Below are 14,961 nucleotides of genomic sequence, written 5' to 3'. Positions count from 1 at the left end.
TCCCAGGTGATTAGGGCACTGCTGATGCTCTGACGTCCTCAGTATCCGTGGGACTGGAGTAGCCAAAATGAAGGGGGGTGGCACCAGGAGAGCAGGCTGCAGTGGCTGTGGGGCCGTGAAAAGTGGGCCGGAGCTTTCAGTAAGGGCACACTGCACAATACAGGCAGTGCCCTTAGAACGTTGTCCACTGGTGATAGTGTAGGGGCCTCACATCACATAGGATCACATAGCGTGAATGAAGGGCACATCTTTCTTAGTCCCTTTATTAGAAGGGAAAAACGCTAACCCAGATTTACTAGGGTAATGAATTTAAAAAAAATGAATAATATAAACATAGTGAAGGGAGGTCAAAGATTCTGTTCCCTCCATTAACCACCTGACTTAAGTGGAACAGATTAAATGGGTAGTGGGAGAGGATGGTGCTGTGCTTGGGGTGGTTATCGCTTTTAAGAGTAAATAGCACTCTTGAAGAGAAAGGACTGAGGGAACTCCTGAAGAAAGCTTTGTTCCCCTGGCCCCAGTATAACCAGGGCAAAGCCAACTTTGGCTTCAAATGTGCACCTCCACAGAAAAAGTATCCCTACACAATGGCCCAGGTGCATAAGGGCCTTGTAATGACATGGTGTTGAGTCTGGAAGTTTTTGTCCAGTTGTCACTGCTCCACAGGCATCCCAAGAGTGAGGCTGAGCCCAGACCTAAGCCGGGTGCACTGTTCCATCAGACTTATTATGGTTCTTGAGTTTGAGGCCTCCCTGATGCTGCATGGATCTTGTGCTCCCTGCCCTGGGGGCAGGTTCCATATTCAGTCTTTCAATGCAGTCTGGGCTGTCCCACTTTCATTCTGCTTGGATAGGGGTATAATGAAGTGAGCATGTGACATTACCACCACTGACAGAACAGGAAAGTGTACAGGAAGTAGGGTGGCAGGGAGGACCACTGGAACGGGTAGCTGTAGTTCCAGACTTCAATCAACATTTTAATTACCAAGTCTATATTTAGCAAGACAATGTGGAAGAGATAAAGAGGAAGGAAGGGGTAGGCGGTGAGAGGACCTCGGAGGAGCTGACCCACTTTCTGCACTGGCTGCAGAGCCCTGCAGTCCCGGCCAGGACTTCCTGGCCTTGTGCCCTTCAGAAGCTCGACAGGCATCAAGGAGGTGCTTAAGTGGCTATAGCTCTGTGGCAGCTGCAGACCCCTCAAAGAGACACATGTCATCAGTACTGTCCTTCAGTCTTCCTCCACGTTGCAGCTGGGGGAAAGGGGGCCGGCCAAGGATCTCAGGTGGGGTCAGTGTGACTGCAGGGTCACCGCGACAGCCTTGGCTGTGGCGTTGAGCGCAGTGGTGGGAAGCCTAGCAGCGGGGAGCACAGCGGGGATGTCTCTGGGGACCCTCTGCATGGGTGGGATGTTGGGGCCTTCCAGCGTGTCCAGGATCCCTGAAAGGAGGAGGATGGAAAGTAAGTGAGGGTTGGTAGGGCCCTGCCCTAGGCAGCTGTCCTCCCTCTCCCCCGCACCCCTCCTGTCACTTACCCTCTACCACCTTGTGGTAGGCAAAATGCAGATAGAGCAGGAAAAGCATGTGCAGGGTAGCCAGGGTGCCACAGAGGAGCAGCCGCTGTGTGGGGCCCACAGTCCGTGACACCAACACTGCCACCTAGGGCAACAGGAATACAGTTCAGAGGGCCTGATCCAAGTGACTAGTGTAGAGAAGCCACTCTTACCCAGAGCAGAACCGTCTTTGGGCTCTTCCCTCCCATTCAGAGCCCCTTGTGGGACTGGGCCTGAGCTCTGGGCTGTTTTCCCTACTCCTTCGGAGGACAGCCCACCCCTGGAAACCTCCTGCCGAGCTTACCATACGCAGCGTGGACAGCCCACCCACCAGCAGCCAGAAGAGGTAGAAGAGGGCATGGAGGTGGATGTTATAGGTGATGAACAGGACAATGCAGTGCCCAAAGAGGCCATAGCCCTAGGAAAGAGGATGGCGGAGAGGAAAATCACTCAGGCTGGGCTGGCCTCTGGACCCTCATGGGGACCCTGAGAAATAAATGGTCCATTGGCCAGCTCACCCCATTCCAGGCCCTGGGGCCCCTAGGACAGATGCAGACCAAAGCCTGGTTACTCTTTTAAGATCACCCTTGCCCACCAGCATGCTGGACTCCTTACCAGCAGTGCCAGCATCTGGAGCATGGTGATCTGGGCATTGCACAGGTAGGCGAGGAAGTAAATGAAGGACGAGACACCCAGCCAGTAGCCGAAGCAGGTACCAATGGCTGTGCCCATCAGGGTGCCCTCCCGCTGTGGGATGAAGGCTTTAATTAGTCCTGGGAGGCCTCTTAGCTCACTCAGGGCCTTCCTCAGGGGCTGCTTCTATCTTACTCCACCATCGTCTCCTTGGGCAGCTTTCAACTCATATCAGCCACCCCCCAAAGTCCTCTGTCCTGCTTACGATAATGGTGTCAGACGTCTTCATCCCATGGAGAAGGATGGCCACCAGCGTGAAGACAAGCATGAGAGGTCCGTAAAGCTCACCTGCGATTTTCTGTCAATATACCAACTCATTCAGGCTGGAGGGTACAGTGGCTCTTCCGTTTATGCCTTCCCAGGCTTTGTGTGGTGGCCCCACCCTCTGCCCTAGTGCCTCCCCCGGCTCTTCCAGACATGCTACCCACTATTCACCTGGGGGAAGTTGACCATCTTGATAGGGATCATGGACTCCAGGAGCCTGGGAGGGGAGAGGAGAGATGAGAGCAGAGGCAGCACTAGGCTGTGAGGTTCTGGAAAGCCTGAATCTTAGTCATCTTGCTAACTGAAGAGAACATGCTGGATGGTAAAGGGAGAAGAGGGTGGTAAAGACAGACAAGGAATGAGGAAATCACTTTTTTGCCCCTGAATGCTTCCAGGAAGAACAACAGCCTTCTGATGCTGTGCTGACTGATGCAGCAGCAACATGGAGAATTTAGAAAGCCCTGCTGGGCCCTGGGAGAGGGCTTGGACCCCATTACCTATGTGACCTGCTCCCCTTTAAACCTCAGCAGAGAATGCCCCAAATTCAAGGCTGTGATAGTAAAGCCCTGAGAAAGGTTTAGAGGGAAAGTTGTTACTTGAGGGAACCAGCGTGCCTCCTGCCTCGTCCTGCTTATCATTCCTCCAGGCACCACTGAGCATTTTCTTGAAAAATATATTTGAAGTGGTATGAAAATTCCAGGCAGAAGGAATAAAAGTACCAATAACTTCCCCACTTCTTAAGTGACTAGCTAGCTCCAAATAATACCCTGGATCTTGACTAAATTTTACTTCCTCTGAGAAAGCTGCCCTGTCCAATCCTCCAACCAACCCTGGGGCAGGTGTCCCTCCTGCGTGTCCCTTCATGGCAAATGAGTGCTCGAGGGCTGCACTCCAGGGTAAGGCTCCCATCTATCTTCACCACTGAATCAGACACAACTACTGTAGTGCCTGACGCAGAGCAAAAGCTCAGTAAATACTTGCCGAGAGGTACAGGTATTTGATAAGCATTGGTTGAATTAAAGGATGAGCAAAGAACAAAACCAAGGTTAAATCCAGCTCTTGAAAAGTCATTCAACAACTAGGTACCGATATTCTAGTTCAGAGACTGTTCCGGTGCTGGGAATAAAAATGTGAAACAGTGCCTGCTTTTGAAAAGGAGGTCTCTGGGGAGACAGACCCAGAAATAAGAAAGTACAGCACTGCTGAAGTGTTATCTGTTAGAGGAAAGCGCAGAGCTCTATTGGAGCACCAGGAAAGGACAAACTGGCAATGAGGAGCCAAGGAAGTGACATCTGAGCTAAGCTTCGAGGGAACATGAGTAGTTTGCTAGATGGAGAAGAGGAGGAAGGCAATGTGTTATCGCCATACCCTGTTCCGTGACTGGTAAGACGTATAATGTGGCTGGGGTCATGAAGAGGGGAGTCTAAGGGTTTGGTGTCCGGTTGTAGTTTGGATGAAGGACTAGGTGTTAGGGGGGCAGCTTCTGTCAGGAGGAGGATCCTCACCTGCTTCGCACCTGGGCAGGCTCCACATCAAAGTAGGGTCTCAGGATGTCGATGTTGGCATACAAGCTGAAGGCCCTGGAGGCTTGTCTCTTCCCTGCCTGCCACATCTGAAGCAAGGAAGACGGGTGGGGTGGGAGGGTACTGTGAGACTCTTGGCTCTATTGCTTATTTTTTTGTTGGATGTCCACATGGTTCTAACTGGACAACCCGGGATGAACTTCACCAACACCAACTCCAGAACCAGGGGCCTCCTAGGTATACTTTTCCACCTGTCAGGGAGCCAGTCTTGCTTACCTGATCAGCCACCTGCCGGCTCAATTGTCCCTTAAAGCCCTTCATGCCCAGGAACTCCCCATCCTCTTCTTCAGCAGCAGCTGCATCAGCATCCACTTCTTCCTCACGCAGGCGCTGATGCAACTCACCCATGTCCTCGAAGCTGGAGCCTGAGGTATCATCCATGTTCTCCATGTCAATCACAGCTGAGCCCCCACCCTGTGAAGACAACAGATCCTAAAGTGCAGTGCCTTTCTGCTCCATCCGTTAAGTCCTTCTCTGTTCACCACAGAGTTTGGGTCTCTGTTCTTACGCTGCCAGGGATATGGCTTGGCATTACCGTAGATCACGCCATTCTCTCCCCCTCATTTGCTCTCAGAACCCTTGGTTGTCTTTTCTAGACTGGGAAACCTATTCCCTGTCTTCCATACACGTCTTTCTCCTACCTTCCCTACCAAAGCCCCCAAAGGGCTACAAAAGTGCCCATTTCCTTTGTCTTTCCCAACCCCAATACAAGGCTGTGCGCACACAGTGTGGTTTTGGCCAGTGAATCCCGCCCACCCCCAAGCCCACTCCAGCCCCGTGCCATGCCTGACCCCGACCGACCTTCTAACTTGTGCGGAAAGCAAGAGCAAGCGGGCCCAGAAATCTGAGGCCCCTGGTCGGAGCCGTGGGGCTATTATTACCTGGATGTTTTCTTCGAACCCTCCCCATTCCGGGCCAGCCCCATTTCGGGCGCCGCCGGCCGGCGCCGCCGGAGTTGCCATGTCCCTCGAGGGCTCCCGTCGCTGAAGCCCGCGCTAGTCCCGCGCACGGAAGAGGAGTGGGAGAGACGTGGGCCTAACGCAGGGACAGGTCCACGGACGAGAAAAAAAGGAGGATCCGTCGGAACGCAAAAAAGAGAAACCCGGATGTTTGGCCCAAACTGACTTCCGGTAGCTGGAGACGTGGACGGAGGCGGGGCAGAGTCTCGCGATATCTAAGATTCCAGGAGGTGATGCGTTGCCACGGAGACGGAGGAGGGCCGCTGGGACGCACGCACCAGTTAGGTGCCCTAGTCACGTGGAGGAGTTGAAGATGGCGGCGGCCCAGGCAGTGGAGGAAATGCGGAGGCGCGTGGTTTTAGGGGAGTTCGGGGTTCGCAATGTAAGCCTTGTGGCCTTGAGCTCGGGAGGAGAAATGGGAGCGGAACAGGGATGAGTTGGGGTCAGAGTGGGGACAGGCTTGGCCTCGCTGCCCCTTCGCGGACAGGCTCGTCTCTCTTTGCTCTAGGTTCATACCACCGACTTTCCCGGTAACTATTCGGGCTATGATGATGCCTGGGACCAGGACCGCTTCGAAAAGGTGGGTGGAGCTGGAGGTGCCCGGAGAGAGTACGGGGATCGGACCTTGTAGTCTGAGTAGCCTGTGCCTCAGAAGCTGTCCTTGTGATGCTGTTCAGGCTAAATTAAAGGTCCAGGTTCTTGTTCTACCTGTCCAAAAGAATCTGGACAGGGAACGCAAGAAAGGTCACACACAGAGACTAAGGCGTAGAGAGAAACAAAGAAGCAATTTATTAAGGGGCAGAAGGGAAAGTACGTACTCAGAGAAGAATGAGGGCGTCCTCGCGAGTGAGGGGCGCACCCGAGGAGTTTTGTGACCACCACCCCTGGGGTGGGATCTTGATTGCACCTGGTTACGTCAGCTCCTCTTGCCCATTGGTCTTTTAAAGCCACCGCTCTTCTGAAAGCTGTTTTCCCTTAAATTTTTCCGTAGCGCCAGGTGTGGAAGGCTGTATAGCAGCCACCCGCAGCCTGTGCATTTTTATTGCTCATGCTCCGCCAAGCTCTAGCTCTGTGGGTTTTCTGGTTAGGGTTCTCTGTTTAGGTATCACGAAGTTTAATCAAGGTTTAATTTATGTTCCTGTTGCTGATGGCCATTCCTCCATGCTTCACAGTCTCATTAAGTGCAAAACAAGGAGAGGTGGCTTTGCCTGTTGCCTAAAGTCTGTGTTTGAGGAGGCTGTCCTTGGGTCCAGCCCTGTCTTTCCTGCCTCAATTCCACCCTGAAAGAGTTCCTTTCCAAAATCTTTTGGGGTTATTCAGGGCCAAAAGTCTCATTCTTCTGTAACTTCTTCAAGCTGGCAGGGGCAGTCTTCCCTTGTCTGACCCTGGGAATGAAACTTTCCTCCTTTCTGGTCAAGGAGTCCCAAGATTTCCATAGAGGCCTCAGCAGTAGGCAGTGGCTGGAGTCCCAGTATGACCATCATGTTTATGTCAAATTGTTGCAACCTGGAGGAAACAAATTTAACAAGCAAGTAAAAAGGCAGGGGCCAGAAATCAGCAAAAGTATTAATGCAACCAGAGGTCCAAGGGTGCCTTTGGTTATTATCCTTTTGACTGCAGTCCATGTGGAGTGGGCACTGGGGTTATCCTTTCCAAAACTGTAACACCTGGCCAGGGGTGTTGATGTAGGTGTAACATGTTTTGTTGATAACTGCACATATCCTTACCTGCTCAGCTAGGAGATAATCCAAGACCAGTCTATTATCCATCACCACATTAGCTAGGGAATTAAGAGATGTTGAGAGTCTAGAGAGTGAGTCCCCTCTGGTCCTGGCCAGGGTAGACAGAGTATCTGACAGGTTATAAAGTGTTGCCTCGTGGTAGGCAAAGCCCCCTCCCCCCTGCCCCGTGGAGCTGCCAAACCAATAGCAACTCCTTTTTTTGCCAGGATGAGTCCAGTTGCCCTCGTATTTCAGGAATGGGATTATAAATGGTTATACTGAGGTCCCTGTGATTACTTAGTTGGCCTAGCATGCATTGTCCCACTATCAGGGCATTATCTAGATAAGGAGAGGCCTTAGCCAATCCCAGGGAAGGGAAGGAGGAGTTGGGGTTGTCATCTAAAATATCTGGGGTATTTTGGTCTCTTTTCTTTGGTTCAGTGAAACAAATCTGACATGATTCCTTCAATGAAGCGTTTTGGTATAGCATCATAAAAGCCTGCATGTAAGGATCCTCAGTCTATTTCTCTAGTTTCCTGCAGAATAAATCCAGTTGTGAAATAGTGTCATAATTTGAAGAGCCATTTTGGAGCCAGGTTTCCCTGACCCTTACTTGTATTGAGGCCAAAACGTGTTGCAGAAAAAGATGAGTTTCTTGTGTTTTAGCTCATCAACGTTGAATTCCTTCCAGTTTTTCAGGATGCGTCCTAAGAGGGACTGCTCGGGTATTGAAGGGGCACCTCCTATGGTGTTTATACCTAAAGTGGACAGAAAAGAAAACAGCACAAAAATCAGGACATCCTGTGAGTTTTGCTCTCGGCTTTGGTAACAGCAAGGGCGTCGCCTTCTACCAGTTACCTACTTCTAGGCCTTGGAGGCGTCCCCCTCAGTGACCTTACTAGTCCTTGGATGTCTCCAAGGTGAGAGGGTCTGGGACCCTGCCCATTCGTCCCCGTTGGCCAGGTAGGGGGATTGCCTTTTCTTTTTCTATCCTTCTTTTTGATATAGGGCATGACCAGTAATGTGTCTGCCTGTGGTGCCCAGATGTATCCACTTTTCTTATGAATCTAAGAATCCTTCATAGTGGTGGAATTGCCACCTAGCTCGGGAATCTAAGATTTTAAATAAAACTTCTATATTTAAAGACATTAATGGAAGAGGACTCCTCAGAGAGAGAGAGAGAGAGAGAGGCGGAGAGAAAGCCTGCCTTGGAAGCTTTGGATACTGCCAGAGTAAGCAGATCTTTCCTAAAAGTGAGACCCAAGGAATTAAGCCATGAGTAATTTTTGAAAGATTTACAGTTGCATTAAGTTCCTATTCCCCTAATGCAGACACCCCAAGGAGGGAGAGAAAGGTTAGGATGAATAACGATTTTGTGGTGGCAGCGGCAGTGGTGAGCTAAAAACAAACAGTCCTTTTTAAACCCAGCATGGGCAGAGCAGAGCCCTCTCCGGTAAAGGTGCTGAATCAAGACAGCACTCGGAAAGGATTTCCAGAGCGGCGAGAAGGAGCACGAGGAGGATAACAGGCATCCAGGTTCACCAAAGCATAGTAATTAGTTCGTGGGCGGACTGGTGTAACGGGGCAGAAGGAAAATAGCGGCCAGAGGTACTTAGCCTTGGATTTATGAAGTTTTTTTGTCCTTCTTTAATAAGAACTTTAGGTTTGGAAGGGGGCTCACTCGCCTGTCTGGACTCTCTGGTTGTCTGTGGTCCTCGATGTCCTGTGAAGACTTGGGAGGAGGGATAGGTTTAACTCTAGACAGGTTCCCCGCTTAGCTAATAGTTGGTCATCCATTCTTGGTGTCCCCAAAATACTTATTTGGTCCTGTTGGGTTTGATAACAGGCAGAATAGGAGTATTGTGTGTGACTGACAAAAGACTAGTAACCTGCACCTGGTAATAATCAGCTTGGCCTGGGGGGCCCTTCCTGGGATGTCTCTGTCTCAGGCTTGAAAATTTATGGGTGTTAGGTTTCACCCAAATGTTAGGTTTCAGCCAGAGCAATTTAAAAGTTGGGGCCTGTTCCTAGTCGCTGAAGTGTCTCCCAAGCTTTTATAACGTATTGTCCCGTTAAAGGATGGGGGCATTCAGGGACTACCGAGAAGGCATGTGAGACCAAATATTGTTCAGATTGGCAATTGAGTGGCTTAATGAAATACCAGCTGTGGGGATTTTTATCAATACTTGATTTTTATCAATACCAGGCAGCTTTTAACATTTGAGAGTCCAGCATAATTGTTTAAAGACAGAGCAAGTGGCTCCTGTATTGATTAAAAAATTAGACCCTCTTACCTGCCTTGTTAAGGATCACCTGGGGCTCTTCTGTTGAGATGGTGAATTTTTCCATGCGAGCCAAGGACCCCCGGCCCTGTCAGCTATCTGCAGCTACCATTTGGAGTTTCGAAACCCCTTTGTCCAAATCGGACATGGGACATTCTCACGTCTGATGGCCTGACTTTCCACAGTTTGGACATGGGGCAAGCAGTTTCGCCTTTTGCCCTCAGCAGGAACGGGTGCAGTGGCCTGGCTTACCACATTTGAAGCAGACCCCTTGTGGAGTCTCTGTTGTTCTGGTGTCGTGTCTTCTCTTTGTCCCTGAGGTTGCAGGGCACTGCTGACAGCAAGAGCTGTCAGTTGAGCCTGTTTCTTAGTTTGTTCCCCTTCCTGCCAGTCCCTCAGGGCTTCCTCTGCCTGGTCACGGTTATTAAATACCCCATAGGCCATATCTAGCAGCTAAGGCATCAGAGCCTGAGGGCCCAACTGTAACTTTTGGAGCTTTCACCTAATACCAGGGACAGACTAGCTGATAAAAATGTTGTCCCAGTAGGGACTAGTTCTTGGGGTGGAGGAGTCTGTGTTAGTGCATTCTCTAAAAACTTTCACAAGTTTAATCCTAGATGAGGCTCATTTGGTCAGAGAAGGAATTCAACTGCCTGGACTTGTCCCAAATTAAGTAAGTACTGCTCTTAATGAGTTCACTGGTTTTACGTGCCTTTAGAGTTTAACTAGTTCTGAAATATAGCCCTCAATGGTCAGGGTCCCCAGGCAGCATGGGGTGCACAAAAGCCCAAAAGAGAAAATGTCCTTGGTGTCTCTGAATACTCCCAAAGGGTATGTCCCTGGGAGTAAAGATTACCTGTGATCCTTCAGGGGAACCAAGCTCCTGCCAAAAGGAGGAGCATTGTCGGTCAGGTCTGGCTATGGGTGTCCCTGTTTTTCTCACTCCTGCTGACTGTAGCCTGTGTGAGGGTAGCGACCCCATCATATGGCAACCCTGCCAGCCCGTCCTGAGGCCCGTGTCCTCCCCTGGTGTCTGCGATACCCAGGGTGAGCAACCTTCCTGAAGACTTCAAGGCTTCTCTGTAGATTCTATAGCCAGTGATTAATTCTTGTGTTCCTGGGGTGCATTCCCCTAAAATGGACATCCTTATAGTTCCAGGACCTATTTAGGTTCTAGTTTTCATTCTCTGAAAGGGTGGTAAGTATCTGAAAATGGGTACCAGCCACTAAGGGAGGCAGTATGTGTAATTATGTTAAAAAAAAATCTAAGAAAACCTCAGCTTTCTTCAACTTACAGTCTGTCCAAGTAAGGCTGTATTTTATATTTTTGCTAATTTGAACCTGACAATAGTTAATCAAATGGTGGATAAGATAAACCCAGAGGGCAAAGCTCCTGTGGTTCAGGTCCCTGACTGCCTGTGAGCAGAGGCTGGCCTGACATGCCTTGCAACAATGAGAAGTGCAAGACCTAGCAGCAAGCTTGGAAAGCACCTGACAAATTCCTCTTCCCTGCACTTCCGGGAGAGCAAGACACGAAAATATGAGTGAGATGGGCCGCAGAGGCGCGACAAAGAGCGAAAGAGAAAAGTAATGATAGGAAGTCAGGTAGCACCACTCGAGTGCAAGGGAGGTGGGAGGCTAAGACTTACCAGAGACCAAGATGAAGGGTAATTAACTTCCAATAAATCTCCGGGCTTGCTTGCCAAAGACTGATGCCAGACAGGCTAAATTAAAGGTCCAGGTTCTTGTTCTACCTGTCCAAAAGAATTTGGACAGGGAACGCAAAAAAAGTCACACAGACTGAGGTGTAGAGAGAAACAAAGAAGCAGTGTATTAAGGGGCAGAAGCAAACGCACTTGGAAAAGAACTCGGGCGTCCTTGCCAGTGAGGAGGGCATCTGAGGAGTTTTCTGACCCCCCCCCCCACCTTTTATTTCAATTCCTTGAATGGATGCAGGTTTCTTTGATTAGGGGCAGAATATTCATTGGTGGGATCTTAATTGCGCCTGGTTACATCCGCTTCTCTTGTGAGTCTGTCTCCTGAAGCCACTGCACATGTGCTCTAAGAGCCATTTTTCCCTTAGCAGTCAAGCGCCAGGTGTGGAAGGCTGTATAGCAGGCAGCTGCAGCCTGTGCATGTTTATTGCTCATGCTGGGCTGAGCTCTGGGGGTTTTCTGGGCAGGGTTCCCTGTTCAGGTGTCACAAAGTTTAATCAAGGTTTAATGTATGTTCTTGTTGCTGATGCCATTCCTCCATGCTTCATAATGTCATTAAGTGCAACACAAGGAGAGGTGGCTTTGCCTGTTGCCTAATGTCTGTGTATGAGGAGGCTGTCCTTGGGTTGGGCCCTGTCTTTCCTGCCTCACTTGGGGTTTGCTCCGTATATCGAGCAACATGCTAGGTGCTCGGTAGACACAACTTCTGCCCTGCTTTGCAAATAAGATGTTCAGTCTTGTTGTAGAAGAGCATGCGTAGACAAATGAGTCCAGAGTAATGCGGTAAAGGCGGTTGAAAGCAAAAAAGGTGATGGGGTTGGGGCGGGTGTATCCTGCACAGGCACTTAATCCAGAATGAGAAGGGGGGGCAGAAGTATGGAAGATTTCCTGAAGGAGATGACATCTCAGTTCAGCCCTGAACGATGAGCAGAAGCTGAGAACAGCGAAGGGTGAGGAGTGTCCAAGCAGTTCATTGTTGCTAGAATATGAAGTGGGTCAGCATGAGTGTTAGGCAAGACTGAAGTGCATTTTAGGCACTGTAGGTGATAGGGAGCTTTTGAAGAGCTCTTAAGCAGATATTATCATAGCTGCAAGCTTAATGGTTGGGAGAGAATGAATTTGAGGATTGTCATGTAGCGTGTGCAGATTTGTGACAGAATTGCATAGGGGAGCTGAGGCTGAAGGCAGAAACTAAGATTGTGATCATGGAAACAGAGCACGGGAGACAGAAGGTAAATTTGGTGGTTGCTTGGATATGGGCTGTGAGGGGGGAGTGTAAAATTCGCTTGTTGGGGAACTACTTTGATGGATGGTGGTGTCATTTACTGATGAGAAATGGGTCTGGGGAAAGGGAGTGTTGACGCATTCAGTTTCCTGTAGATGGAGAAGTCTAGCAGGCTAGCAGGAGATATATATGAGATCAGAAGTGAGATACAATTTGGGGAGTTGTCCGTACAGATAGTTGCTAAAACCATGAGTGGGGTTGAGGTCACCCTGGAGAGACACAAACACTTGGGAAATGGTAACATGTATATGGTAGGTGGAAGACTGTGAATTTAGTAGAAGGACTGATCAGACAAGGAAGATTGGTGCTCAGAAATCAAGGCAGTAGTTTGGAAATGGGATTCTCTCAATGCCAGGTCCAGGGGAGGTGTCTAGTAAGATAAGGATTGAGTAGTATCAACTGGACTGAGCAATATGTGAGCCTATTCTTAGTAAAATAGCCTCTGTGGATGGCCTGGCTGGAAGCCATATGGCAGAGGATTTTAAATGAATGGAAGATAAAAATGAAGACTTTTCTAGAAACTAATGATTGGAAGCGAGAGGGACATCTGGGCAAAGGGAGGTTCTTGAGGGGAATATCTGGGGGGCGGTATTGACTGTGTAGAGAGCAGGCTTCATTTTGTGCTTTTCCTGTTCCTTTAGGATTTCCGCGTGGATGTGGTGCACATGGATGAAAACTCATTGGAGTTTGACATGGTGGGAATCGACGCAGCCATCGCCAATGCTTTTCGACGCATTCTATTAGCTGAGGTATAGGTGGGCACGATGGCAACGGTGGAGTCGTGTGGGGAATCCTCATTTGTAGAATTGTCTCAAGTGGTGTTTTTCCTGCAGTTTTGCTGAGCGTTCCTCCTGCTCATTCTTTGTAAACTTTTCATCAAGCGTTCTTCTAGGAGGAAGTCTCCATCTCCCTATGTCAGGAGGCAGGGAGTAGATGGGGAATCTACGGGGTCTTCGTAGATGAGTGGCTTTCTTTTCTTGGGCAGGTGCCAACCATGGCTGTGGAGAAGGTCCTGGTGTACAACAACACTTCCATTGTCCAGGATGAGATCCTCGCTCACCGCTTGGGGCTCATCCCCATTCATGCTGATCCCCGCCTTTTTGAATATCGGAACCAAGGTGAGGGTTTGAGAAAATGAAATTTTGGGGGAAGGTGGGCAGCTCTCCTCTGAAGTTGATTCTGGAATCAGACTGCCTGTGTTCGAACCCTTGATTGGCTACTGTATGACCTTGGGCCCGGTACCAATCTTTTGGTACATCAGTGCTGTTGTCTGTGAGGACACCTGCCCTTGCCTTACCAGGGTTGCCAAGAGGATGAGAGAAACATGCAAGGCATTCAGCGTAGTGCCTGGCACCGACGTCCACTAGCTCTTTAACAGTCCCCACCTCCTCCCTTTGTGTAGGAGATGAAGAAGGCACAGAGATAGATACCCTGCAGTTTCGGCTGCAGGTTAGGTGCACTCGGAACCCCCACGCCGCTAAAGATTCCTCTGACCCCAATGAGCTCTATGTCAACCACAAAGGTAGGTACCGGTGGGGTGAGGAAGAGGGCCCCCTGTTGGTGGGTGCCAGTTTTAGGGACTTTGGTCTGATGTGCTTCCTCCCGCAGTGTACACCAGGCACATGACATGGGTCCCCCTGGGGAACCAGGCTGACCTCTTCCCGGAGGGCACCATCCGACCGGTACACGATGATATCCTCATCGCTCAGCTGCGGCCTGGCCAGGAGATTGACCTGCTCATGCACTGCGTCAAGGGCATTGGTGAGACCCTTTGATTACCCTGGGGTGAGGTATGACTAAGGGACTCGGCTGAGATGTCCCCGACAGGCAGAGCGCCAATGGGCCTTTGATGTCAGGAGCTTAGGGAATGTGAGGAAGGGTCTCCTCCCAGGCTCTGAGTTCCCTCTTCCCTCCAGGCAAAGATCATGCCAAGTTTTCACCTGTGGCAACAGCCAGTTACCGGCTCCTGCCGGACATCACCCTGCTTGAGCCCGTGGAAGGGGATGCGGCTGAGGAGCTGAGCCGGTGCTTCTCACCTGGTGTTATTGAGGTGCAAGAAGTCCAAGGTATGGGATTTGGGATGCCAGGCCCTGAAGTATATTTTCTTTGAAGGTAGCAGAGAAATCAAAGCTCTGGGCTCATGTATTTATAATACGGTTTGTTTTCATTAGGTAAAAAGGTGGCCAGAGTTGCCAATCCCCGGCTAGATACCTTCAGCAGGGAAGTCTTCCGGAATGAGAAGCTAAAGAAGGTTGTACGGCTTGCTCGTGTTCGGAACCATTACATCTGTGAGTTTCAAGTTGGAGGGTGGGGTGGGGGTGGAGTTCTTTGGTGCTGCAGCTTCCTTGCAGAGTTCAGATGTGGAATCTAGCAATACGTATAAGGAGCTTTTGTAAGCCCTGCCTGGGCTAAAGTGTCTCTTTGGTCCCCAGTCTCTGTGGAGTCAACAGGGGTGTTGCCACCAGACGTGCTGGTGAGTGAAGCCATCAAGGTACTGATGGGGAAGTGCCGGCGGTTCTTGGATGAACTGGATGCGGTTCAGATGGATTGAGGCTGCGCTGGACCTGGCACCGCTGGGACTGGATGCTCCTGAGGCAAGCTGAAGATTTTAGGTTCTGACCTGCCCCCACAGGACTGCTGTAGAGAGCCCAGAGACTAGGGGTCCTGAGTTTTCTGGGGACAATTCCAGCTTTATTTTCAGTCAATACACTTTGTTAAATGTGCCACAAAATGTGACTTTTATGCCTTTGTAAGGTCTTAATGTAAATAAATTCACATCCAGACAAAAATCCTTTTGTTGGAGACCACTTTTTCAGTTTTCGTGCAAAAATATGGGGCACCTCAGAAGAGATCTGGCGTTATTTAGCAGTTAAGAGCATTGGGCTCAGACATCACTGCAAGTCAGGGCCAA

General features: G+C 50.0%; 2 protein-coding genes across 3 annotated transcripts; one reads left to right on the top strand and one right to left on the bottom strand.

Moving 5' to 3' along the window:
- Positions 1–950: 950 nt before the first annotated feature.
- On the bottom strand, positions 951–5,190 carry YIPF3 (Yip1 domain family member 3). 2 transcript variants are annotated; one of them, XM_082663828.1, is made up of 9 exons: positions 4,970–5,190; positions 4,305–4,502; positions 4,011–4,117; positions 2,677–2,722; positions 2,447–2,539; positions 2,164–2,295; positions 1,853–1,966; positions 1,531–1,654; positions 951–1,436 (listed from the first exon to the last, which is right to left on the bottom strand). In XM_082663828.1, the coding sequence occupies exons 1-9, from the start codon at positions 5,048–5,050 to the stop codon at positions 1,288–1,290; spliced, it is 1,044 nt and encodes a 347-aa protein (XP_082519954.1). In that variant the 5' UTR covers positions 5,051–5,190; the 3' UTR covers positions 951–1,287. The 2 variants fall into 2 exon arrangements, with proteins under 2 accessions (XP_082519954.1, XP_082519955.1); XM_082663829.1 differs by lacking the exon at positions 1,531–1,654.
- A 169-nt stretch (positions 5,191–5,359) lies between these two features.
- Positions 5,360–14,929, top strand: POLR1C (RNA polymerase I and III subunit C). Its single transcript, XM_082663574.1, has 9 exons — positions 5,360–5,429; positions 5,556–5,627; positions 12,692–12,799; positions 13,036–13,168; positions 13,453–13,572; positions 13,659–13,811; positions 13,967–14,116; positions 14,222–14,338; positions 14,483–14,929. The coding sequence occupies exons 1-9, from the start codon at positions 5,361–5,363 to the stop codon at positions 14,599–14,601; spliced, it is 1,041 nt and encodes a 346-aa protein (XP_082519700.1). The 5' UTR covers position 5,360; the 3' UTR covers positions 14,602–14,929.
- The last annotated feature ends 32 nt before the right edge of the window (positions 14,930–14,961 follow it).

The sequence above is a fragment of the Grampus griseus genome (assembly GCF_964374135.1).
Source record: "Grampus griseus genome assembly, chromosome: 10".
Lineage (NCBI taxonomy): Eukaryota > Metazoa > Chordata > Mammalia > Artiodactyla > Delphinidae > Grampus > Grampus griseus.
The sequence above is the reverse complement of the archived record's forward strand: the minus strand, read 5'-3'. Positions and strand labels throughout refer to the sequence as shown.